The 27,362-nt window shown below is 41.1% G+C and overlaps 2 protein-coding genes across 2 annotated transcripts; both read left to right on the forward strand.

Moving 5' to 3' along the window:
- The first annotated feature begins 2,633 nt into the window (after nucleotides 1-2,633).
- dnajc28.L (DnaJ heat shock protein family (Hsp40) member C28 L homeolog) lies at nucleotides 2,634-6,679 on the forward strand. Its single transcript, NM_001096606.1, is given in 3 exon segments — nucleotides 2,634-2,691; nucleotides 3,863-3,951; nucleotides 5,528-6,679. A coding segment is annotated over 1 exon segment (1,128 nt). The 5' UTR covers nucleotides 2,634-2,691; nucleotides 3,863-3,951; nucleotides 5,528-5,550; the 3' UTR covers nucleotide 6,679.
- A 1,479-nt stretch (nucleotides 6,680-8,158) lies between these two features.
- tmem50b.L (transmembrane protein 50B L homeolog) lies at nucleotides 8,159-26,427 on the forward strand (the record flags this gene model as incomplete). Its single annotated transcript, NM_001086370.1, is given in 8 exon segments — nucleotides 8,159-8,254; nucleotides 13,266-13,454; nucleotides 16,185-16,297; nucleotides 17,838-17,905; nucleotides 20,419-20,511; nucleotides 22,865-22,922; nucleotides 25,042-26,089; nucleotides 26,090-26,427. Coding segments are annotated over 6 exon segments (477 nt in total).
- Between the last annotated feature and the right edge of the window lie 935 nt (nucleotides 26,428-27,362).

The raw sequence follows: 27,362 nt of genomic DNA on the forward strand, positions 1-27,362 counted from the left end.
GATAAGGTTGAGACAGACAAGCTACGCACCTTTTGTTTCTTCTAAGATTCTTTCTCTCCTCTCTCCCTCAGCCCAGATTCAGTCGGTCGGACAAATGGCCTTTAAATCAGTGGGCAAATGAGAATTAAACTGTTGTAGAATGTCACATACGCAGCCCTCTTGCCCAATCAGCAACAAGATGTTTTATTAAAGGGGCACTGCCACACCATATTTATTCCTTTTTTTGGCGATACAGGTATGTGACCTGCTATCCAGAATTCTCAAAACCTGGGGTTTTCTAAATAAGAGATCTTTCCACAATTTACATCACCATACCTTAAGTCTAATAAAAAATCATTTAAATATTAAAAGAAAAATTGTTTGGCCTCAAATAAGGATTAATTATATCTTAGCTGAGATCAAGTACAAGCTACTGTTTTATTATTACAGAGAAAAAGGAAATCATTTTTCACATTTTCAATTTGTCTATGAGAGAAGGCCTTTCCTTAATTCAGAGCTTTCTGGATAACACATATCCGGATAACAGATCCTGTACCTATAATATTAATTTGTTTTCCACCCTGTTAATAACATAGGTGCCAGAGGAATTTTAACCATAAGGTAAAGTGAAAACTTTGCCTCAGGCTGTACTTTATTAGGAATGTAATTAGACACCTCCGGTAATTTTTAGAGAAAGATTTGATTTTTTTAACTGAAAAAAAAAAAACGAAATTTGGCTTAATGCAGAGAACAGCACTTACACTTTTTTACTGCCCTCAATTAAACGCAGCCTGAAGCAAGACCCTCCACCTTGCCTCATGACTGAAACAGCATTATGTGTTTTTTAATGGAAACGTAAACCATCATCCGTTTTGGCCATAGATGCACCGGTCATAACATACAAAACAAATTTTCGTATAAGATTTGGTGCGTGTATGGTGGGAGAGGAGCAGACATATATCAGCAGAAGACTTGGATAGCGGTCGGTTCGTCTTTTGGGCTGGCCATATAATTTTGATTGGGCTCCTTTAAAGGCACCTGAATATTGGCCATTGTTAGTGCTAAATCGTCAGATACAGGAAGAATTCTATTGTTTCTACCTTATATCTGACGATTCAACTCTACACGTGTGTATTGAAACAAACAGGGCAGGATTTATATAGAGGGTGCCCCTAGGCCCACTGCTGTTCATCGCCCCATCCCCTCCAGTTTATTCATGGAAATTTTCATCATCGGCACTGGAGCAATGGGGATTGGCGCACAGGAAATTTAAAAAACGATCATATCTCCTGCACATCCGCAGTGTTTCTGAACCAATGTGGGTCAGGTTGGGCAGCATGTCGCCCCCTAAAATCCTATTGCCCTAGGCCAGGGCCTTGGTGGCCTTTCCACAAAAGATGTTTCCAGGAAAGATCATTTGTTTCAATACACATGTGTAGAGCTGAATCGTCAGATATACAGAGAGAAACAATAGAATTCTACCTGTATCTGACAATTCAGCACTAACAATGGTTGATGTTCGGGTGCCTTCAAAGTAGGTTTGCCATCTCACCCCTTCAAAATCAAACACCTATGGAATACCCAATTGGGAATACCCAATACCCCTGCATGGCTAATTAGTAAATGAATCGCTAATTAGCCATGCAGGCTGTGTATTCCATAGGTGTTCGGTTTTGAAGGGGTGAGGTGGCAACCCTACTTCAAAGGTGCCAGGTAGGGTTGCCACCATTTCCCCAGTAAAGACTGGGCAGGAGGCGGGGCCGTGTCATATAGGGGTGTCACAATGACGTGGAGGGGTTGACCGTGACATCAAGGGTCTCCTGCCGATAGTGCTTGTCTCGTCTCCCACCATACATGCACCAAATATCGTACAGAAATTCACTTGATATGATATTATCGGTGCGTCTATGCCCCTTGCTCGCTTGAGCATTTTATGGACTGAGGTATTTTATCCAACACTGTTTTCTGTCAGATGGCAGCAAATGATATTAAACTGTGACAAAAAATAATGTTTTAACGGGAACTTTTATGTTTAGGCGATTATGTGAGGGTATAGGGTGACTAATAGGGTTGCCACCTGGCCGGTATTTTACTGGCCTGGCCAGTAAAAATGATGGTTGATCCCAATATTATTAATAGGGAAAAAAGCTAAATGTATAGGAAGGCCGGTATTTTTTTCCAGAAAAGGTGGCAAACCCTATGGACTAAGCAGATGCTGTTACATTCATGTTTCTAACATTCTCGCTTCTTCACAACTATTTCCTTCACCCTTATTTTCTCAGTCAGTTTTCACTTTTAACACAGGGGGCGCTGAGGATTCCCTATTTATAATCACAAACTACATCCCCCAGAATGCCTCGCGTCTGCAGCTGACAAGCCCGCCCTCTGGAGATGTTTATATGCGGTGCAGTCAGGCTGTAACGCGAACTGCATCATGGGACTACATCCCCCAGAATGCCTCGCGTCTGCAGCTGACAAGCCTTCCCTCGGAGATGTTTCTCTGCGGCGCAGTCAGGCTGTAATATGAACTGCCTCATGAGACTACATCCCCCAGAATGCCTCGCGTCTGCAGCTGACAAGCCCGACCTCTAGAGATGTTTATCTGCGGCGCAGTCAGGCTGTAACGCGAACTGCATCATGGAACTACATTCCCCAGAATGCCTCACACTGGTGATCATGGCCGCTTCCTGAAGGGGGTGAACTGAACAGCTGGTCAGTGTAAACATGAATGTTGCGAGAGATTACCTTACTGAGGCAGAAATATTGGGTGGTAGCAATTAACTACTATATTACTTGTATAGTTTTTGAATTATTTGCCTTGCTTTCCAGCTTTTAAATGGGGGTCACTGACCCCATCTAATGACAAATGCTACAAATGTATTGTTATTGCTACTTTTTATTACTCATCTCTATTCAGGACTCTCCAGTTCATATTCCAGTCTCTTATTAAAATCAGTGCATGGTTGCTAGGGGAATTTAGACCCGAGCAACCAGATTGCTGAAATTACAAACTGGAGAGCTGCTGAATAAAAAGCTAAATAACTCAAAAACCACAAATAATAAAAACCAATTGCAAATTGACTCAGAATATCACCCTCTACACCATACTAAAAGTTAACTCAATGGTGAACAACCCATTTAACTTTGCAATTGGTTTTGATTTTTTTTATTAGAAATAACGTGGCTCAGAGAGGAGACTAGTGTTGCCACCTGGCTGGTATTTTACCGGCCTGGCTGGTAAAAATGGTGCTTGATGCCAATGTTATTAAAGGGGGTTTCACCTTTAAATTAACTTTTAGTATGATGTAGAGAGGGATATTCTGAGACCATTTTTTAAAAATTTTTTAATAATAAACAACAAATGTGTAGCCTTATAGAGAATCAGTGTGTGACAATACATTCAAAGGACTTTTTTTTTTTTTAATTGGGGCCAGTGTCCAAGGGACCAATAACTGGGGCCCGCTTAAGGGTAGAGCCCTTCTAACTCAGTACTATGGGGCCCCAATGCTGGTGTCAACTGACTTTATTATTTAGGAGCAGCCATAGAGGATCTGCACAGAAACCACTTTATTGTGGGCCCCAAACCCATTAAAATGCAAGTGTAACAGCCGCCTGCAGAAAATAGATTATTTGTGTATCATTTTACTGCTTTTGCAGACTTCCATGTTTTGCTGGTCTTGTAGCTTTATTTCTTCCATGAACAATAAGTACAGATCCTGTGCTTGTATATTATATCCATTTACTCTGTATTAGGCATCCCACACAGGCAAAACACCAACACTGAGCCTTGCAAGCATGGTATGTTTGATGCTGTATAACTCTTTTGTGTTTTGTGTGCTTCTCTTCTACCAAGACCTCATTTTTATTCTCTTTTTTAATGTAGTGCCCCTGATTCCCTTTGAGGAAGAAAATTTCAAGATACATTTTAATACTGAAAGGCGACAGCTTCCCTAGGGACTGGTTTCTACAAAGGTAGCTAATGCTTTAGAATGCCTGCACTTATACTTCATTTATTAACTATTAGTGTTTATTATTGCTTTCCATTACTTCTTAAAGGAATTGTTCAGTGTAAAAAGAAAAACTGGGTAAATAGATGCAAAATTAAAAATGTTTCTAATATAGTTAGTTAGCCAAACATGTAATGTATAAAGACTGGAGTGACTGGATGTGTAACATAACAGAGCATAACCCAACTTCCTGCTTTTCAACTCTCTTGGTTTCCTCTGACTGGTTACCCTGGTTACCAGGCAATAACCAATCAGAGACTTGAAGGGGAGCCACATGGGTCATATCTGTTGCTTTTGAATCTGAGCTGAATGCTGAAGATCAAATGCAAACTCACTGAACAGATATGTACCATGTGGCCCCCTTCAAGTCACTGACTAACTCAGAGTTAGAGAGCTGAAAAGCAGGAAGTAGTGTTCAGGCTATTATGTTACACATCCAGTCACTCCAGCCTTTATACATTACATTTTTGGCTAACTAACTATATTAGATACATTTTTATTTTGCATCTATTTACACAGTTTTTATTTTCACACTGAACTATTCCTTTAATGGTCATTGGCTATGGCTTCTGTTGCTGCTCCTCCAACAGTAACACTCAGATGAGGTTTCTCAGATTACCAGACCAATGTCAGGGAGAAAATAAGGATTACCTAAAACACAGAGACTACAAGCTGTCAGTGAGGCCCTTAAAAAAAACTAGGGATGCCCTATTTATAGTTAATAATAGTTATTGTTACCAGGCCTGTATTTGTGGCAAAGAGGCAAAGGCCCAGGCCTAGGGCTGCACAACTTAAGGGGTAGTATGCCACCCAGCCACACTTGAAGTTTGGTCTCAAACTGGGGTCACTGGAGTCTAGGCATGCAGGAGATTTCTGTGTGTCCTGTCCCCTGTACACAGTGCCGTGCCAAGTTGACTGGGGGCCCTAGGAAACCCAGCCGACTACGTCGCCCCCCCTCGCACCTGCAGAGAAGAAGGAATCGTGAGTGTGCATGCGCAGAAGGAGGAAGCGTGAGTGCGCAGAAGAGCAGCGAGGCCACTCCATTAAGCAAGCGCGAGACACTGCAAGAGACGGTGAAGTGAGAGTGCGCATGTGCCAAAGAGCGCACACTCGAGAGAACGGATGCCGCAAGTTCTGCACAAAATGTCCGAACTAGAGAAAGGCGTAAAGAGGTACGTGCCTGGCATCCCTCAGCCCTAGGCACGTGCCTCTTCTGCCTACCCCTAGTTCCGGCCCTGCCTGTACACATGATCCTAGGGTGGCGAGCAGTGGAGGATGCCGCTTCTGGTCACCTGAAGACAAATCCGCCCCTGATTGTTACAAATTGGGAGCATGCTAGATACAATTAAGGCAATTTTGACGAGTCTTCATACATATATACCTGAGGTTAGGAAAAAAATACCATATTGTATATACTGAACTTATTGCAGCAGCCTAAAGTTTCAAACTTGTCAATTAGCAATTCTATAACATATTAAAAGTTAACGTAAAGGTGAACCACCCCTTTAATTACTGAACTGTCATTGTAATTCATTTTATAGGTTATATACTCTTTGCTACAATTATGAAACTGCTGGGCATTGTACAGCTTAGGAATTCAAAGTGCTCTTTCTACACATCAGTAATACCAAGAATAATGTCATGGCACTGGATTCTGTTCTTCAGGAGTCACTCCACTATAAAGTACAAAAGAACCGTTAAAGATTGTTGCAGAATACTAAATGTGCCTGAAGGGTGTTCTGTAGAGGAAGTCAGACATTCGTATCGATGTCTGGCAAAGAAATACCATCCAGATAGCGGCTCTCTTTGTGCAGATGCTGGCAAGTTCATGGAGGTAGATGAAGCCTACAAAGCTTTGCTTACACACCTGGCCAAAGAAATAAAAAAGGGAGAAAGTGAAGCCAATGAAGAAACCACAACAGAATCTAAAGTACCACAGCACAGGCACTACCTCAGCTTTGAAGGTGTTGGCTATGGAACCCCAAGCCAAAGAGAGAAACAATATACTCAGTTCCGTGTAGACCGGGCAACTGACCAGGTTTTGGAATTTAGAAAGCAGAAGCTGGAAAGGCAATATAGCGAGAACTCAATGGTGGCAAAAGATGTGAGGCAAAGCAAAAAGATTAAAATCACTCAAGCCATTGAGCGACTAGTGGAGGATCTGATACAGGAATCAATGGCAAAAGGTGACTTTGATAACTTGAGCGGTAAAGGAAAGCCACTTAATAAATTCTCCTATTGTCCACATATTGATCCCATGACTCATAACCTTAATAGGATATTGATAGACAACGGTTATCAGCCAGAGTGGATCCTCTTGCAGAAGGAAATCCGGGAAACAATCGAGACATTAAGGAATGAAGTGTTGGCTTCTCGGGTAAAGCTGGGAGATCCACTGACTCCCAAAACCAGTAAGAAGTGGGAGGAGACCTGCGATCAGTTTAAAGAGGATATCACGAAGCTCAACAAAAGAATAAATGACTTTAACTTGGTTGTTCCTCTTCTGAACAGGCAAATGGTTCACTTTAATGCGGCTAAAGAGATCTCGCAAGCTGAGAAGAGGTATGCGGCCCAAAGGGAAACCATGCGAAAAGCAGATGAAATCAAAGCAGAGAGAATGGAACTGAAAGAGCAGCAGCTTGAGCCTAAAAAAAATCTTCTTAACTGGATAAAGCAATTGAAAACATTCTAAATATCATTAAAGGGATTCTGTCATGATTTATTATGGTGTCTTTTTTATTTCTAAATTACACTGTTTGCACTGCAAATAATTCACTCTACAATATAAAATTTCATTCCTGAACCAACAAGTGTATATTTTTTAGTTGTAATATTGTAGGTGCATCTCAGGTCATTTTGCCTGGTCACAGGCTTTCAGAAAGAGCCAGCACTTTAGGATGGAACTGCTTTCTGGCAGGCTGTTGTTTCTCCTACTCAATGTAACTGAAGGAGTCGCAGTAGGACATGGATTTTACTATTGAGTGTTGTTCTTATATCTACCAGGCAGCTATCTTGTGTTAGGGAGCTGCTATCTGGTTACCTTCCCATTGTTCTGCTGATGGGCTGCTGGGGGGGGGCAGGGGGAGATATCACTCCAACTTGCAGTAAAAAGTGACTAGAGTTTATCGAACCACGAGTCACGACTGGGGGCTTCTGGAAAACGGACACTATGTTTAGCCCGATGTCAGATTTCTAAATTAAATATAAAAAATCAGTTTGCTCTTTGAAAAACGGATTTCAGTGCAGAAGACTGCTGGAGCAGCACTATTAACGGATGCATTTTGAAAACAAAACACGTTTTCCCATGACAGTATCCCTTTAAAATATCTAAATGATTGTGTCCTTTTGTATTTAATATTATGAAAAATGACTACTTTTCTAGCTCTGACATTACAAGGGCTCAAGATGGATTTTTTTCAGTTGTGCTTACGATAATAAACACCTGGGCTCCATTATCTATAAACCGTACTGCTAAATCTGCAATTATCGCATTGTCTCCACAGTAACAATATACAGTGCTGCACCCTATTCTGCAGTAGTGTGTATGAAACGATCTTTATGTAGCCGCTCCTCTTCTGTTGTACATTGAATAAGCATTTAAAGGGGATCTCCACCCAAAAAAGTGTTTTTTCTTCATATTTAAAAAATGTAATCCTAATTACTATCCTCATAGAACTATAGGGCAAATGTAATGAATCATTGTTGAGAGTTGTAATCCTAAATTGACCTTACAACAGAAGTTGTCAGGAGAAAGAAAGAGGCTGCTCTGATGTTCTTCTGCTTAGTAAAGATGTGAAAAAAGGTTTCTAATTTTATTTCTAATTTTAAAGGTTTACTTATCCTTTAAAAAATCTGCCTGTATATGTACTGTATATATTAATGCATGCTCATGCTCCTACATCAGTCCTGCATCTGTCCACCAGCAGCCCGGTGTGTATTACATTTTACGTTGTAAATACCCGAGCTCTGTATATTATAATGTAACCCCCAGTGACAATAGCACAACTCCTCATTCAAATCTCCATCGCTTTCTACTCGGGCTGTCGTCTTCCGGGGTTGTCACGTGGTATTGTCATACACGTAACAGGCATCAGACACGCCCTCGTGTGACAGCTCCTAGTTCCGCCCATATCTTGGTCACATGGCCGTGACGTCACGCCCTTCTGAAAGCCGCTTCGTTCTAGCGTTTATCCAGAAGGCAAGGTTTAACTCTTTCGGCCACTCTGCTAGAGGCAGTGGAAGAGGTTCGAGCCCAGGGGGATCTCACAGTACGTATATTGCTAGTTCACTTAGTTGTGTAACACTCTGAAGCAGCGTGTCCGGCTCGGTTTCTGGGTTGCGTTTTGCGGCTTTGCTGTCAGGTACTGCCGGGATTGTAGTTTATCAATAGCTGCAGCTGATCCTATAAACGCTGGGACCTCCCACCGGGATTTAACCTTTAGAGCGCTGCAGGGAAAGGGAATACACTGACTGCGCAGCTCTCTAGCTCGGCTGTATTAATGGCTGCATGACATGGCACCTTTACCAGGGTCAGATATTGGACTGGGCCATTGTGGCATGGGGGTGTGCCAGCTGCAGGGTGGTGAGGGAATATTTGCTACCCCCCTACTTCCTTTGCTCAGTCCTGGGGAGGAACTTGGATCTTAAGAGAATTCTACCGATTCCTGTAAGGGGAAGTGGTGCATTCCATTTAAAGGGCAAGTTCAGCTTTACCTTACTTAAAGGGGAACTATTGCGAAAATGAAAATGGAATAGAAGCTTCAGCATACTCTCTAAATACAATCAGTTAAAGGGGAACTCCACGAAAACATTACTTGAGCTTTTTTAAAAGTAAACCTAATTTCAAGCAACTTTGCAATATACATGAATTTAAAAATATGCAGACTTTTCATGATTTTCAATGGTTTCTGACTACTTTGCTGAGCTGACTGACCACTGTTAATTTGTATCAACAGCCATCTGTCCTCAGCCTGCATCCTCCAAACCCCACAATTCCCAATTTCAATAAGGAAGAAAACATCACAGTGCAATGCATTGTGGGTTATGTAGTTCCTGCATGCTGTCTGTAGGCCGTGGAGAAGTTGTTACAATTTGTAACATCAGTGTTTAGTCCCTCCTTCCCTGCCAGGATTTCAAATGACACAGAAAGAGAAGGAATGTTAAACAGCTGGATTTCAGCATAGAAAATGGCATTTATTCATACTTTTTGAAGAAACCGATAACGCTGATGGATATATTAGGTGTTTCGGTGTTATGTGGGCCCACCAGGTTTTTTGCCGGTGCCCCGCCAGCCCAGGCTCCTCTTTCCTAGAAGATATATTAGAGCTCGCTCTATTAAAATCACCAGACATCATGTCTCTCTACATGCAGAATTTGTGCAAAAGCAGTGGCAGAACTACCGGGGGGAGCGGGCCAGGGCCCGCACCCCCTCAGGGCCCCCGGCAGCTCACGCGCCACTGAAATGCGGGCCGAAAATCACGTACGGAGGGGGGCGAGGGGCCCGGCTGCGCGTCACCAGGGCCTTCATCCCTCTAGTTACGTTACTGTGCAAAAGGCAGTTATTTTGTTAGATTTTGTTTGTACTGGAATCAGTTATTTAAGTGAGCGCTAATACATCTGCTAGGAAAGGAAGCCCCCCCCCCCATAAAATACATAGGATCTAACTGTCAATGTCTATCTGACACCCAACTGCTGCATGAAGAGAGAATAAAGAGAAACAGATGCTGAGAGAGGGATAGTGAAGATACACTTGATTATTTCAGAAGGGGTACAGAATATTTAATTGCTTGTATTTGCAAAGTTTCTTATTTCATTATGGTGAAGCTTATATTACATTTTCATTTTCGTAGTTCCCCTTTAAGATCTTCCAAATTCCAGCCCCAGGCTTTGGGAAACTGTAGGGGAGACCCGAGACTCTGTTCAGGATTAGCATTTTATAGGGGACAGTCAAGCCGGAAATGAGAGTTATGTTTGAACAATAACATTTTGCACTGTATTAAATGTACTAGGAATATAATTGGATATACCAATTACTTTCAATTTCCATTCAACACTTGCTAGATGTCCCTGCTCTCCCCACATTCCCCTGTCTCTCTTCACCATTTAATTGTGTAACCAGGACATGGGGATGGACATCAGGTCCCCCATTCTGGTGCACAAACAAGATTCTGAGATGATACAAGGCTTGTCTTAATAACAGTGTCCACAAAATGGCTCCTGCCTGCTTGTTATAATTATTAATTCCCAGACTGAAGGAAACAAGATTCAAATAATTTATACAGTGTAATTAAAGTTCATTTTGCTTGACTTGAACATGATAAAATAGGATTTGGAATAATTTTTTTGAGCAACGGGTCCCCTTTAATGGAATGTGTTAGGCTATTTGTAGCAAAAACCAGAATGTCCTCCTGCAGGTCCTTTCCCTCTGTCACTAATAGTAATCTGTCCCAGTTCCCCAACACAAAGCAGTGATCATATAACTCAGCTTCATCTAGAGATAATTGTGGCTCCCAGGTGACTGGTAGGACACAGATGTCTCTATGTGCAGACCCCCTGCAGGTAATGAAATCAGAAAGGTATTTTGGATAGCGGGAAATAGAATTGAATCTGTCCCATTTCGGTTCGCTGAATAATTTGCAAAACTGTGAAAAATTTTGCGAAACGATTTTGTATTCGCAACTTTTTTTAATGCACAAGACAATTTTCTTACTCAAAATGCATTAAAGGTCCTAATTCGTTAAAGTGAATGGGCGTTTTTTGTTATGGCAACTTTTTTTTTGTCCTAATTCATTAAAGTCAATGGGCGTTTTTTCTAATCTCCCCGAACTGCTTCCACCTGCTAGAATGAAAAATCAACTGCGGCATGGCACTCTCGCGATTTGTTTTCCGAAGTTGCCTCACGAGGAAACTTTGGGCGACTTCAGAAAACGAAGCACCGTGAGTGTCATGCCGCAGGCAATTTCTCATTCTAGTAGGTGGAAGCGGTTCGGGGAGTTTAGTTGCCCCAAAGAAGAGGCGATTAGTCACCGGGCGACTACATCTCCAAATCTCCCAATGTGACCTTGCCCTTAAAGGAGAAGAAAACCCCCTGGGCGCAAAACCCCTCCCCCCTCCCCTGTGTTGCCCCCCCTCCCTCCTCCCCCCTGGCCTACCTGTCCCCCTGGGCAAATGCCCCTAACTTGTTACTCACCCCTCTGCGCAGGTCCAGTCCATGGAGTTCACAGTCGCCATCTTCTCCCACGCATGTCTTCTTCCTGCTCTGACCGGCGTCTTCTGGCGCATGCGCAGTAGGAACAGTTACCGGTACGGATCTACTGCGCATGTGCCGAATGTCACAAAGTTTTCCGATTTCACTTCGTGACATTTGGCGCATGCGCAGTAGATCCGTACCGGTAACTGTTCCTACTGTGCATACGCCAGAAGATGCCAGTCAGAGCAGGAAGAAGACGCGCATGGGGGGAAGATGGCGACTGTGAACTCCGTGGACAGGACCTGCGCAGAGGGGTAAGTAACAAGTTAGGAGCATATACCCAGGGGGACAGGTAGGCCAGGAGGGAGGGGGAGGGGTTTTGCGCCCAGGGGGTTTCCTTCTCCTTTAAAGTCAATGGGCGTTTTTTCTTATGGCGACTTTTTCTGTTCTAATGCATTAGTCAATGGGCGTTTTGCGGAAGAATTTGCATATGGCGAAATTTGTAATTTCGCCACAAATTCATGGCTGCCAAATAAATTCAATCAGACGGATCATGTTAAAAACAAATATAGTTCCCTTTATGTGGCAGTGAGTAGGAAGTTGTACATGAGATGAGCAGATTTTATTATGATTTTCCCAAGGTATCTTTTCCAGTGCCGGATAAACCTCTTTTCTATACTAAAGCCTGTGGGCTGGTTTGGAGGCTCTGAAGGAAATGCCTGATGGGGTTGTGCCTTGAAGTTAGTTTTTAGGCGAATTTGTCCATTTCCTGTCCAGGGCCCTACTGGGTCCTCCTTCATCCAGTGCCATTGCACCCACAAACCCCATATCACTGCTGAGCTCACTGCATCCCTGCTAGCTATTCCTCTGCCTTACTGTGTGTGATAGTTTTTTTTGTGTAAACTCCACAGGGGTCTCTGTGATGTGCAGAGTATGAAGGGTCGATAATGGAAGTGTTGACCACTCCCTTTTTTTTTAAACCATACCCACTTTAATCCACACCCATGTTACTAAAAGACGTTTTAAGACCATGTCCACATGGACGGAGGTAGCACACCAAAAAACCAAATGGTTGGGGCTCACGGCAGGGATATCACTCATCATTCGCATGTGAAAAATGTAAGTCATATTAAAACATAACGTTATATCCATATACCTCCTCCTCCCCTGTGGATAACAAAGCACCCCCTCCCAGCACATGATTAAATACCTTAGGGGCTCCTAACAACAATTTATAAATGCTAACAAACCCCCAGAATAAATACCAGGCCTATGTTCCACAGGCAGGGCACACACATGGAGCATAGGGCTGGCAGAGTATGACACACACAGGGAGCATAGGTCAGACACATACCTCCCAACTGTCCCTTTTTCAGAGGGACAGTCCCTCTTTTGACAGCTCAACCCGCAGTCCCTCATTTGTACTGGAAAGTCCCTCTTTTCTCTGCACTGAACAGCCAGAAAACAAAGTTTCTCACTTAATTGGCTTTTAGCAGAGAGCCCAGAACAGCTAACAGGTGCAAATAAGATACTTTGTAACAATTTTGAGACACAAAAACACAGTTTAGATAAGGAGAAATATTTTCAAACTTTCATAACCTGCCAAATTTTGTAAAACAAACATGGTAATTAGGGGGTGTGGCAACAGAAAGGGGTGTGGTCAAAAAATTGCTGCGCTACGCTCGGGAAAAAATTTTTTGTCCCTCTTTTTACTTCCAATTTTGCAATGCAGGGGCTAGTTGATCTCAGTACTGATACATCTTAAGATCTCAGTACTGATACATCTTAAACAAGGTAAGCAGTTACAGCAGGCAGACTTTCATACGGGGGGCCACACACGGGGGGGGGTGGTCACGGGCCGGATGCAACCTGCTGGCTGCCAGTTGGACAGCACTGTTACAGACTATACAAGATACTATAATACTATTCTAGCATAGGTATTCATTGCAATAATTACATTTCTGCAGGAAAAATGTGAATATGGACACTGCTGAATTATAATTTCAATAACACTCTGAAGAGATATGAATTTTCAGTTCAGAACACTCATTTCTGCTGTAGCTGTACAAGTGACATGGATGTTCCTGCAGGCAATACAGTAACATGCTGGGGTTCATTTCCAGTTGATGTAACGCCCCGCGTAGAATCTGCTAGTGAAGGAGACATCACTGAGCCCCGGAATGGCCGGCTTCTTGGACAACTTCCGATGGCCTGAATGTGAGTGCATCGACTGGGGAGAGAAGCGGAACACGATCGCTTCGGTGGTTGCAGGCGTGTTGGTGAGTTGGTGGCGATTTTTTTTTTTTATTTAACCTTTTCCTTTATGGACTTTGTGCCTTAAATAAAACATTGGCTGCATTCTTTCTACTTGCTCCTCCGCAGGCCCGGACTGGCAATCTGTGGGTTCTGGCAAATGCCAGAGGGGCTGCTATAAGGTCCCATAGAAAGTCAGTATTTGGTGGGCTGGTGAGGGCTGTTTGGGCCTCTGTGTACCTGAAATGCCAGGGCCTATTTTAATTCTCAGTCCGGACTCCTCTGATATACTGACACAGACCATGACTGATATTAGCCAAGCTCAGTGCCCAACACTTACTCTCCGCTTACAAAACTGATCCACCTAGTCTAAAGTCTTCACCCTGTTATAGTTTCACTTCCAGATATTTGTTATTAATGTTGCTTTTATGTACCCATAGCTTTCAGGGGCAGCATTCCCCCTTTTCTACATTCATTCAATGAATAGTGCTTCTAAGTGAATCCTGTACATTTTGGGAGTGGGGGAGGGGGGTTGGGAGTTTACCCCTTTAAAGGAGAATTCAACCCTAACGTTAAAAAAAACCCTACCCTCCATAGACCCCCCCTCCCCCCAGCCTAAGTGTTACCCCCAGGCTAATATCCCTAACATTTTACTTACCCCTGCAGATTCAGGCATCTGAGTTCACGGGCGCCATCTTCTTCTCTTCGGAAATCTTCGGAATGAGACATGGGCAGAAAATTGTTCCAACTGCACTTGTGCCGCCACGCGGGTCTTATTTCGAAGATTTCCGAAGAGAAGAAGATGGCGCCCGTGAACTCCGATGCCTGAATCTGCAGGGGTAAGTAAAACTTTAGGGGCATTTGCCCGGGGTAACACTTAAGCTGGGGGTGGGAGGAGGGAGGGGGTCTGTGTATTGTAGGGGGGTAGGGTTTGTAAACGTTAGGGTTGAATTCTCCTTTAAAGGGGTTGTTCACCTTTGATATAACTTTTAGTATAATGTAGAGAGTGATATTCTGAGACCATTTGCAATTGGCTTTCATTTTTTATTATTTGTGGTTTGTGAGTTATTTAGCTTTTTATTCAGCAGCTCTCCAGTTTACAATTTTAGTTGCTATGGTCCATATTAACCTAGCAACCATGCACTGATTTGAATAAGAGACTGGAACATGAATAGGAGAGGCCTGAATAGAAGGATCTGTAATAAAAAGTAACAATAACAAAAAATTTGTAGCCTTAAAGAACATTTGTTTTTTAGAAGGGAGTCAGCGACGCCCATTTGAAAGCTGCAAAGAGTCAGAAGAAAAAGGCAAATAACTATAAAACTATATATATATAAAAAAAATAATGAAAATCAATTGAAAGGTGAACCACCTCTTTAAGTGCTTTCCAAAATATGGATCTGGATCCATTAGGGGGGCACAGAGCAGGAAAAGCCAGGATGGATTTATGTATCTATAATGTTATTCATAAACCGCTACATGAATATGCAGCGCTGCTCAAGCCATGTGCTAAAAGACACAGTAGGAAGGAGGGCTCTGAACCGCAGAGCTTACAATCTAAGCAGGTGGCTAATATGCAGACACAAATGAAAAGGAAAAGTGTACAGGGATTTGGACACTGCCCTTAAGTGCCAGGACTGGACTAGACAAGATATGTTCTAGTGCTCTAAAACGTAGGATCTGATTTTCGTTTTACCAGCCAGACTGGTATTTTACTGGCCTGACCAGTAAAAATGGAGCTTGATGCCAATGTTATTCAAGGGGTTGTTTGCCTTTAAATTAACATTTAGTATGACATAGAGAGTGCTGCTCTGAGATAATTTGGTTTTCATTTATTTTGTGGTTTTTGAGTTATTTAGAAATCTGGTTGCTAGGGTAAAATTAGCAACTTTTCCTTGCTATGAATAAGAGACTGTAATATGAATTTTTCGAGTTTTTTAGTAAAAATTTTCATTTTCAAGGTTTTTGTTTTTAAAAAAACTTGAATTTTTCGAGATTTTTTTTTTTTTTACTGACAAGGTCATGTAGGAGTCAATGGCAGAGGTCCCTTGAATCATCTGAAGATGTTAATATCCTCCATAATGTACGAGTTTTTTTCTGTGACTTTCGCTCGAAGATTCCTTGTATTTTTTGTGGTTGAAAACTTGATCAATTTCAGTTTTCAGATTTCTCAACTCTAATTCACTGATTTGAGTTTTTTACATTCAAGTTTTTTCTTAAATTACAAACCATTCGAGTTGTGAGTTCATTCGAGGTCTGAAAAGCTCACAAACCTCTAAAATTCGACCTTTGATAAATAACCCCCTTAAAGTTGAACCACCCCTTTAATAGGGATGAAAGAAAAAAATATAGGAAGGCTGATATTTTTCCCCAGAAAATGCGGTAACCCTAACTGAGATAAGTGGAGAATTGTAGGGAGGAGCAGAGGAGGGAAGGGCTTTATTAGCATTATATATATATATATATATATATATATATATATATATATATATATATATATATATATATATATATATATATATATATATATATATATATATATATATATATATATATAAATCCAAACTGGTGCACTCCACAATGAAAAAGTTAAATGCCTAGGTGCTGGTAAAACTTGCATATATTCAAAGAAAAAAGACCGCACTCACAGGACTTGTATGGAAAAAAAAGCCACAAGGGCTGTGATTTATATATGTATAGAATTTTTTTTTTTGGCCACAGTTAATTTGCAGTGTTATTTGTCTCTTCTGCCTCAGTTTTTCTCAGGTTGGTGGATAATGATCGATGCTGCCGTATGTTACCCTGACCAGAAGCAACTCAACCATGCGTTTCATACCTGCGGTGTCTTCTCTACAGTCGCATTCTTCATGTAGGTGTTTAAATCTCCTTTACAATTGCTCTTTGTCAAATTAGCCTTCTATAATATTTCATGCACGGGAAGTGGCCAAAAAACCTCAGTTTCCACCTGTTCGTATGGTGTCGCACTTTGTAGTACGAAAAGCGTCAGGCATTGGAATGAAACTATTTATAGTCAGCTGCACAGTCTGTATGGTAATGGATTGTAAGAAAGCAAAAATGTTGGAGCAAGGCACTCAAAAGGTCACGCAGGGATCAGACGAATGTGGAGTAAAAATAGAAATCTTTATTGGTATAAACTACTCATGCCTGGCGCATTTTGTGTCGAAGACACTTAGGGGTATATTTATCAAAGAGTGAAGTTAATAGTGAAGTTCCGCCACTAGAGTGAAATTACGCCACTTTCCATTAATTTCTATGGGGGTTTTTAAATGCGTATTTATCAAAGGGTGAAATTTCACTTTCACCCATTGATAAATATGCCTTTCAAAATCCATAGAAATAAATGGAGAGTTGCGGAATTTCACTCTAGTGGTGGAACTTCACTCTTTGATAAATTTACCTCATAGTCATAGGCATATATGTTTGTCATGTAATGGATTATACCAATGGTGGCTACAGCCAGTCGGGATCCTAGAGGGGGGTGGGCCCTGGTGCGTGACGCGCAGCCGGGCCCCGCCCCCCTCCGTACGGCCGCATTTTCAGCGGCGAACGGACTGTCGGAGGGGGCCCTGAGGGGGTGCGGGCCCTGGCCGCAGATCTTCTCAATAGCGATTCTCAATTTTACTCCTTATTTCTGATCTTGTCTACTTCCGATGATGTCACTTCCAGGTTACGGCAGCACTTCCTGTTTTACTCCTTTTTCCCTGATCACGCCTACTTCAGATGATGTCACTTCCTGTTTACAATGACCACACTTCCTGATTCTTGATGGTCAGCGGGTTGCGGGTCCGGGTTACGGATAAGGTACTTGCAGGTCGGGTAGCGGGTCCAAGCGAGTAAGAATGCGTGTTACGGGTCCGGGTTGCGGATTGCAGGTTGTGTGTACGGGTCGGATTCCAAAAAATGGACCTGCGCAGGACTCTAGCTGGGACCATGTTTAAATACATACATTGCTCATGGAGTTTTTTCCCCTTCTTCCCTTTTTCTATTTTTCCCTCTTACCCCCATTCCTTCTTTGCTCTGTATCCAAGTAAATAAGAACGACAGCAGGTTGACTTTATTCAGTTTACTAAGCGCATAAAATTAATATAATTAATACAATCGACTGAATAAAAGAACTTTCTGCTTATATAGAACACCACTAAATCAGTGTACACTGTATTGGATGATATACAACAACTTTGTAACCTTTTCATACATACAGTATCTGTAAGCCGTATTTCATACTGACTACCTACCAGAGATAGTCATAATAGTCTTGTTACTTGCCTGTTTTGTTTTTTCATTTTGTAAATTTTATTTTGAAAAAAGATGATAACTCAATTAAACATAATTGCTAATTTTTATTTAAACCATTTTTTTCACTTTCTCTTGTATGTTTTATATTTCAGGATAAATGCAGTGTCGAATGCGCAAGTGAGAGGAGACGGTTACAGTGATGGCTGTATGGGAAGGACAGGTAATTAATTGCTATTGGGGGTCGGTGACCCTGGATGATTGACTTGCTATGGCTTTTGTGACAGTGCAGACAATAGGAGTCAATGCAAGCAGGGCGAGGCTGCACAGGAGTTGCCTGACCTATAGAAGCAGGTTTAGTGAGCAGCCGATATTTCCACTTGCCAATAACTGCTCTTCTCACTGTTCATAATGGGAAGAGACAGAAGAGACAGGCGCCAGTTCCACCAGGTTTTGATGTTGCTGCTCGAGAAAGGTCACAGCAACAAAATGTGAGGCAGTTGCTGGTGGGACATTTCCCTGACTCAAACAACAAATAAATGTGACAGTGAAGTCATCCTTATGGAAAAGTCCACTGCAAATGATATTTTTATATAGTACATAGTTAGGTGAGCTGCATGTCTTAAAAGGAGAACTAAACCCTAAAAATGAATATTGCTAAAATGTCATGTTTTATATACTTATAGCACCAGTCTAAAGTTTCAGTTTCTCAATAGCAGCAATGATCAAACTTGTCACAGGGGGTCACCATCTTGGAAAGTGTCTGTGACACTCACATGCTCAGTGGGCTCTGATTGGCTGTTGAGAAGCTAAGCTTAGGGCTCGTCACTAATTATCCAGCAGAAAATGAGCTTCCCCTGTAATATAAGCTGATGCTACAGGATTGCTGATTATTAAATTGCACTGGTTTCTGTGCTGCCATGTAGTAATTATCTGTATTAATTACTAATCAGCCTTATATTGTGACATTTCTATTCTATGTGTACTGTATATTGTGAGTGGGTCCCTAAGCTCAGTAAGTGACAGCAGCACAGAGCATGTGCAGTGAATCAGCAGAAAAGAAGATGGGGAGCTACTGGGGCATCTTTGGAAACACAGATCTTTACTGCTAAAGGGCTGTGGTTGCCTTGGGCTGGTACAGAAGCACAAAACATCATGTACAACATTTCTACCTACTTCTTTAGTTAGACTTTAGTTCTCCTTTAACTGCTTATAGACACTGTCACTCCCCACCTGTTCTCCCATCAAACCATTGGACTTGGAGCATGTGCAATACCCCCTAAAGTCCTGAACATGTACATATTTGCTTAAAGGGAAACCCGTTTCACCATGTCTCTGGTGTTTGAGTCTGGCAGCTCAGTAATTCAGGTGCAGACTCTGAACTGTTAAAATTTTGCAACATTAAGGGGCAGATTTATCAAGGGTTGAATTTCGAGGCGATCGAATAAAAAAAGACCAACCAAACCTTATTAAAAAATATATATTTTTTAAATTTGCGTGAACAGGCTGTATTCAATCATCGAATTTAATTCAGATCGTTTTCGATCAAATTCGATTAGAAGTATTTTCAAAATAAACTGTCGATTTTTTTAAAGTCAAATGACTCCAAGTAGGTTCTAGGAGGTCTTCCATAGGCTAAAACAGCAATTCGGCAGGTTTTAGATGGCGAATAGTCAAAGTCGAATTTTTAAAGAGACAGAACATGATAAATTTCTATATTCTAATTTTTCTCAAATTCTAATTGAATTTGGACTATTCCCTAGTCGAAGTACACTAAAATAGCTTGAAGTTCTAATTGAAAAATTCGATTTTTCAATTCGAACCTTAATAAATCTGCCCCTTAGTTGGTACACTGCTCAGCAGCATCTCTGGAGTATTAGCAACTATTGTATCAGTTCTAACAGCTGCCTGTAATGAAACCCAGAGATTCTGCTCAGCAGGGACTAAGATAAGAAATGTATCAACGAAATGTATCAATGTAGAAAAGTTTAGAGGGTCGGCGACCCCCTCTACCCAGAGCTGCTTTAGAAGGTGAAAAAATTTGACTTTACACTTCAATGTCAGAAGAACGGTCACATAAAGATAATAGAAAGTAAATGGAAAAAGTCTTCATTTCTGCTGAAACCAAGTGAACCGAAATAAGTGTTGGAAGCTGACAACCCCTTTAACACAGGTAATTTATTATTAACACATATTTGTAAAGGGCCAACATATTCTGCAGCGCTGTACCTTGTACACACAGATTACATGGAAAAAAAAAGAGGTAAAGTGGGCACTGCTCAATAGATCTTACAACCTCAGTAGGATCTATAGAGAAGCTTGTGGCCAGTGTAGGACTGGCCCACCGGGATACCAGGAAAACTCCCGGTGGGCTCAGGTGTCGGGGCCCTTGTGCTGCTAAACATTTGGCCTATTTCATGGCCATTACCTATTTCTATGAGAATAAAGAGGCTAAATAGATGGAATAATAGATTATAGTATGTAAAGAATAGAGACTAGGAGAATAGAGGTTGAGTGAGGAGAAGAAGAATAATAGTACTGAGAGTGGGCCCCTGGCCTACGGTTCTTTGGTGGGCCCCTGGTCTAAGGTTTTTGGGTGAGCCCCTGGTGTCCCAGTCCGACACTGCTTGTGGCTGAGTCACTAACACCTTTACAGAGGACACTAACATGGTTAAACTACAGCTGAGATGCTTATCCTGCACCAAGCTAAACACATGCCATTTTTCTGATCCTCAGGTGCCCGAATTTGGCTCTTCATTGGCTTCATGTTGATGTTTGGATCGCTCATTGCATCCATGTGGATACTGTTTGGCGCTTATGTTACACAAGGTCAGTGTCACAAGGTGTTAGTACAGGAATGGGACATGTTATCCAGAATGCTTGGGACCTGAGGGTTTCCGGATAACGGATCTTTCTGTAATCTGGATCTTCATACCTTAAGTCTACTAGAAAATTGTGTGAACATTAAATAAACCCAATAGGCTGGTTTTGCCTCCAATAAGGATTAATTATATCTTAGTTTGGATCAAGTACAAGCTACTGTTTTATTATTACAGAGAAAAAGGAAATAATGTTTAAAAATGTGGATTATTTTACTATAATGGAGTCTATGGGAGGGGGGCTTTGCGTTATTCGGAGCTTTCTGGATAATGGGTTTCCGGATAACTGATGCCAAACCTGTATTTTAATACGTAAAATGGAAATGACAAGCCGTAAAATGCCAGGCCTGTATTTTAGTGATGTGCGAGTTAACCTGAAACCGGTGTTGACCACCAATTAGGCGGGTTTAGGTTGAAATTTGGCCAACCATTGTGGGTTAGGGTTGGGTGCAGGTCAGATGGGAGAAGTACACTCCTCTTCTGCTCCTGAAGGTTTCTTGGGGGTTCTATAATAAAAGGCACTAAGTTTGCCCAGGAGCAGTAATCCATAGCAATCAATCAATCAATCAATCAGAAGGTAGCATTTACTGGTCACCTGTTAAAAGGAACAGTTTAGTGTAAAAATACAAACTGGGTAAATAGACAGGCTGTGCAAAATAAAAAATGTTTCTAATACAGTTAGTTTGCAAAAATGTAATGTATAAAGGCTGGAGTGGCTGGATGTCTAACATAATAGCCAGAACACTACTACTACTGCTAAAGGACAGTGGTTGCCTTGGGCTGGTACAGTAGCACAAAACATCATGTACAACATTTCTGGCTACTTCTTTCGTTAAGCTATAGTTCTCCTTTAATTGCTAATTTCTGATTTTATACATATTGGAGACTGGGTTTAAGGCAATGGTTCTCATACTTTCTCAACTCTAACCCGCCTTTGATGTCCCATATTCTTTCAGAGCTCCCCATGGTTCCATAAATATCTAGGGCAAAAAAAAAAACAAGGGATCACCCCAAGGGTGGCCATACACTTGAAGATCCACTTGTTTGGTGGTCCTCTTCCAACAGTCTGTATTTACCTTTGAATCATAAAAAAAGTAATTGCAGGCCAACTGGAAAAAGAATTGCATCAATGAGCAGATGCTCTCCTCACCTTAAGGACAGGGACACACGGGCAGATTCAGGGTGATTAGTCGCATGGCGACAAATCTCCTCTTCTTCGGGGCAACTAATCTCCCTGAACTGCCTTCCTGCCTGCTAGAATGAAAATCACCGGCCGGGCGACTTATCACCCCGAATCTGCCCGTGTGTCTCTGCCCTAACAGGGTTTTTAAATATGCCCAAATAAGATCTCTATTGGAGCCCAGAATTAAATCTCACAGTATCTTGAAACTTTTTGTTATAGAATCATAAATTAAAACCAGTACAGACAATTCTGCCCCATAAATTTCCCTCATACAGAGTTTTAATGATTGCTGCTTGTTGTAGTTATCAAAACACAAGCTGATCTGAATAACTGTAAAGCCCAGGGTTATTACTGTTATTGTGTTGCGTCAGGCCATGTTAGATCTAGACCACTAGTCACAATAAAGGATTTCTCATTTTAACCCGGAGTGCCGCCTGATTTTGGGACTGAGCAGGTATATATATATATATATATATATATATATATATATATATATATATATATATATATATATATATATATATATATATATATATATATATATATATATATGTATATACATAATTTGTTATAGAATGGACAATTTCAAGCAACTTTTCAATTTTCTTTTTTTATCGTTTTTGAATTATTTGCCTTCTTCTTTCCAGCTTTCCAATGGGGGTCACTGACCCCATCTAAAAAACAAAAGCTCTGTAATGCTACAAATGTATTATTGCTACTTTTTATTACTCATCTTTCTATTCAGGCCTCTCCTATTCGTATTCCAGTCTCTTCAAATCAATGCATGGTTGCTAGGGGAATTTGGACCCCAGCAACCCGATTGCTGAAACTGCAAACTGGAGAGCTGCTGAATAAAAATCTAAATAACTCAAAAACCATAAATAATAAAAAATGAAAACCATTTGCAAATTGTCTCAGAATATCACTCTCTACATCATACTAAAAGTTGATTTAAAGATGAACAACTCCTTAAATTTCGTATAAATCAGCCTTTGAATTAAATTAGACATGTACCTTTTAAACTGTTGTGACTGGTATGCCTGTAAGCATTATGGGGTTTTATATAAATATAAAAGCAAACTTTCCACATACCTGTATCTGTTTTCATTTCCTCCTGCAGGACTCAATGTGTATCCTGGTCTAGCTGTGTTTTTCCAGAATGCTTTAATATTTTTCAGGTAAGTGGGGAGGTAGATCCTTGTGATTCTGGAATTTTACCAACTCATTTATATTTTTATCTTAGTTCCTGCTTCTTTTGTTTTCAATGTCCCTGTAGTCTCTCTGCTCAGGTCTTTCTTCCTGCATTATCAAGGGGATATTTATAAAAGTATAAAATAGTAAACTTGTTGTTTGCTATGCTAGTAATTATTGAAAGGAGAAATATGCATATTTGAAAATAGGGGTTTATTTTGACCTTAAATTAGAACCAAACCCTAAGGGTAAGGGCACACCTGGCGATTTGGGGAGATTTAATCGCCTGCTACTACCGTATATACTCGAGTATAAGCCGATCCGAGTATAAGCCGAGGTACCTAATTTTACCTACGAAAACTGGGAAAACTTATTGACTCTAGTATAAGCCTAGACACAACTACAGCCCTGTCTCCCAGCAGCGCACCTTCCGCCAAAGAGACTCCCCCAGCGATCGACCGGACTTCTTTGCAAAGTTGATGGTGACAGAGAATTGTGCAGAGAGTGCTGTGTGTCATAAAACCATCACTGATCTTTCGTATAACCAACAGATGGCGCTGTGTGATATTGCAGTCACTGTTATTCTTTGATACAACCAACAGATGGCGCTGTGTGATATTGCAGTCACTGTTATTCTTTGATATAACCAACAGATGGCGCTGTGTGATATTGCAGTCACTGTTATTCTTTGATACAACCAACAGATGGCGCTGTGTGATATTGCAGTCACTGTTATTCTTTGATATAACCAACAGAGGGCGCACTGTTATTCTTTCATAAAACCAACAGAGGGCATTGTGGGATATTGCAGTCTCTCCCCAAATGAACTGTTGGTATAGGAATGATTAAAAGTGACTGCAATCTCGGCTACTGCCCGCTGACCCGAGTATAAGTCGAGGTAGACTTTTTCAGCACATTTTGGACGCTGAAAAACTCGGCTTATACTCGAGTATATACGGTAATCGTCTCTTCTTTCCTGCGACTAATTTTCCCAGAACAGCTTCCCCCTGTCTTCCGCCGTCTAGAATGAAAAATCTCCTGCGGCATGGCACACACGGCGCGTCGTTTTCCCAAAGTCGCCCAAAGTAACCTCACAAGGAAACTTCAAGCGACTTCAGAATACGAATCGCTGTGTGTGCCATGCCGCAGGCATTTTTTCATTATAGCCGGCGGAAGACAGGGGGAAGCTGTTCGGGGAGATTAGTCGTCCGAAAGAGGCGATTAGTCGTCGGGCGACTAAATCTCCCCAAATCGCCAGGTGTGCCCTTACCCTAAAGTTAAAAAAGCTCTAACCCCTACCCTACATAGACCCCCCTCCCCCCCCAGCCTAGCTGCTACCCCAGGCAAATGCCCCAAACTTTTTACTTACCCCTCCATGCAGATTCTTAAAAAAAGGTTTACTTTTTAATTGTTTATTATTCAAGGAAATGTATATACTTATACGTACAATCTATTAGCCAATGGATGTGCCACACTTCCTTCATGGAAGAGGGTGACCGTCTTTGAATGCTATAGGTATGGGACCTATTATCCAGAATGCTTTGGACCTGGGGTTTTTCAGATAAGGGATCTTTCTGTAATTTGGATCGTCTACTAGAAAATTATGTAAACATTAAATAAACCCAACAGGCGGGTTTTGCTCCCAATAAGGATTAATTATATCTTAGTTTGGATTAAGTATATGGTACCATTTTATTATTCCAGAGAAAAAAGTAAATTGTTTTTAAAAAAATTGGATTATTTGGATAAAATGGAGTCTATGGGAGACAGACTTGATGTAATTTGGAGCTTTCTGGATAACAGGTTTCCAGATAATGGATCCTATGCCTGTTGTGACAAGCTTGGCTGCCTGTACACGCCGTTTTTAGGGGAAATTTGGGGAAAATCTGGTTATTTCCGGATAATGGATCCCATACCTGTATGTCTTACCTGTTCCGTAGGATTTTCTGTCTGGTATTCTATAATACAGTAGATATTTTATATTATACTATATATAAATTACATTTTATATATAAGTATTGGCTAATCCTTAAATGTGGGTGGTCATATAAATATATTTGATTATTAAATATGTAATTAATGCTGCCTCTTTGTCTTTCCACACAGTACACTGATATACAAATTTGGAAGAACGGAAGAACTGTGGTCATAAATAATAGTTTGGAAGATTCATCGACCTCTACTTCCCCACCCCCATGCCCCGTGAATATTATTTTCTATACTTGCCAATCCACCCAGCTTCTTTATGTACATTTGTTACCCCTTCCATGTATAATTATTGCCATACACTGTAGTATAACAGAGGATAATGTATAATATTAAATTTAGGTAATTTATAGTAGAGATTAGTTATTTTTAAGGTACGGACAGTTTTCATCTGATCTAACATGGGGTTGAGAAAATTTCAGGGTTTGGTTTTAAAATCTGGGGGAAACTCCATCGGACGGATTTGTTTTTGTCTGAAAAATATAGAGCATTCATATTTGAGTATCTGCACTTTAGTACAGGTAAGGGACCTGTTATCCAGAATGCTCGGACCTGGGCTTTTAGAATAACGGATCTTTCCATAATTTGGATCTTCATACCTTAAGTCTACTAGAAAATCATATAAACATTAAATAAACCCAATAGGCTGATTTTGCCTCCAATATGGATTAATTATATCTTAGTTGGGATCAAGTACAAGCTACTGTTTCATTATTACAGAGTAATAGGAAAGAATTTTGAAAAATTGGATTATTTGGATGAAATGGAGTCTATGGAAGATAACCTTTCCGTAATTCCGCGCTTTCTGGATAATGGGTTTCCGGATAACGGATCCCATACCTGCATTAAATCACAACTCTGACATAGCAGCGTTTCCAAGTTCTGAGTTTTGATTGAGGGAGATGGGAGCTGTCATTGAACAACGGCTAGAAATCGTGTATGTGTTTATATGTGTACAGCTGGAATCTGGAGATATTGTCCCTGATACTGTCACTAAAGATCCATTTCTTTCTGTTTCTCATGGAGATTATTATTCCTTTGTACCAAATTTATATTGATCATCACTTAAATAAGCCTAGAGCACACTGAGCATGTGCAGTGCTACTGATGTAGCAGATACATTAGATAAGTATACAGGCATCAATCTTTTATGCCATAAACACCTCATGATGGGCCCGTCCAGTGCAAGGCCATTGTCTTTTTTGGAGCGGCCTCATTAGATATCTGGTATGTGTTCTGGGTCTCCAGGGAGTCAAGTAGGCCTAACAAGCAGCTAGTTGGATTGAGCACTTTGGGTAGTGCTTGTTCATTATTTGTTCATTATTTGTTCATTATTTGTCCATAATTTGTATACGGCAGGGCTATTCCCACATTAAATGCTCTTCCATCCATTTTAGCTGCATTTCACCGAGTGCATCTTTGCTCAGTGTGTATGTCTATAGGCATTTCAAAAAAGATGGGATGTTAACTGAGCTTTAAAGGGATACTGTCATGGGAAAAAAAAAATTCTAAAAAAAACCACATCAGTTAATAGTTTTGCTCCAGCAGAATTCTGCACTGAAATCCATTTCTCAAAAGAGCAAACACATTTTTTTAATATTTCATTTTGAAATCTGACATGGGGCTAGACATATTGTCAGTTTCCCAGGAGCCTCCAGTCATGTGACTTGTGCTCTGATAAACTTCAGTCACTCTTTACTGCTGTAATGCAAATTGGAGTGATATCACCCCTCCCCCCCCAGCAGCCTAACAACAGAACAATGGGAAGGTAACCAGATAACAGCTTTCTAACACAAGATGACAGCTGCCTGGTAGATCTAAGAACAGCACTCAATAGTAAAATCCAGGTCCCACTGAGACACATTCAGTTACATTGAGTAGGAGAAACAGCAGCCTGCCAGAAAGCAGTTCCATCCTAAAGTGCTGGCTCTTTCTGAAAGCACATGACCAGGCAAAATGACCTGAGCTGGCGTCTACATACCAATATTACAACTAAAAAAATACATCCTGGTTCAGGAATGAAATTTTATATATGGTAGAGTGAATTATTTACAGTGTAATTTAGAAATAAAGACTACATCATAAAAATCATGACCGAATCCCTTTAAAGGAGAAGGAAAGCTCCAAGACAGTTTATTGCCAACAGATTAGCCACAATAGTGCAAGCTAGAACGTTATATTTATTCTGCAGAATGCTTTACCATACCTGAGTAAACAGCTCTAGACACTGTCTCTGTTTGTTTAGGATAGAAGCTGCCATATAAGCTTGGTGTGACATCACTTCCTGCCTGAGTCTCTCCCTGCTCGCTTACAGCTCTGAGCTCAGATTACAGCAGGGATGGGAGGAGGGAGGGGACCAACTGAGCATGCTCAAGCCCTAGCCCTGGAGGTTTATGCTGAAAACAGGAAGTCTGATACAGAAGCCCATGTGTACACAATAG

Source organism: Xenopus laevis, chromosome 2L (genome assembly GCF_017654675.1).
Source record: "Xenopus laevis strain J_2021 chromosome 2L, Xenopus_laevis_v10.1, whole genome shotgun sequence".
In the NCBI taxonomy this organism is placed as follows: domain Eukaryota; kingdom Metazoa; phylum Chordata; class Amphibia; order Anura; family Pipidae; genus Xenopus; species Xenopus laevis.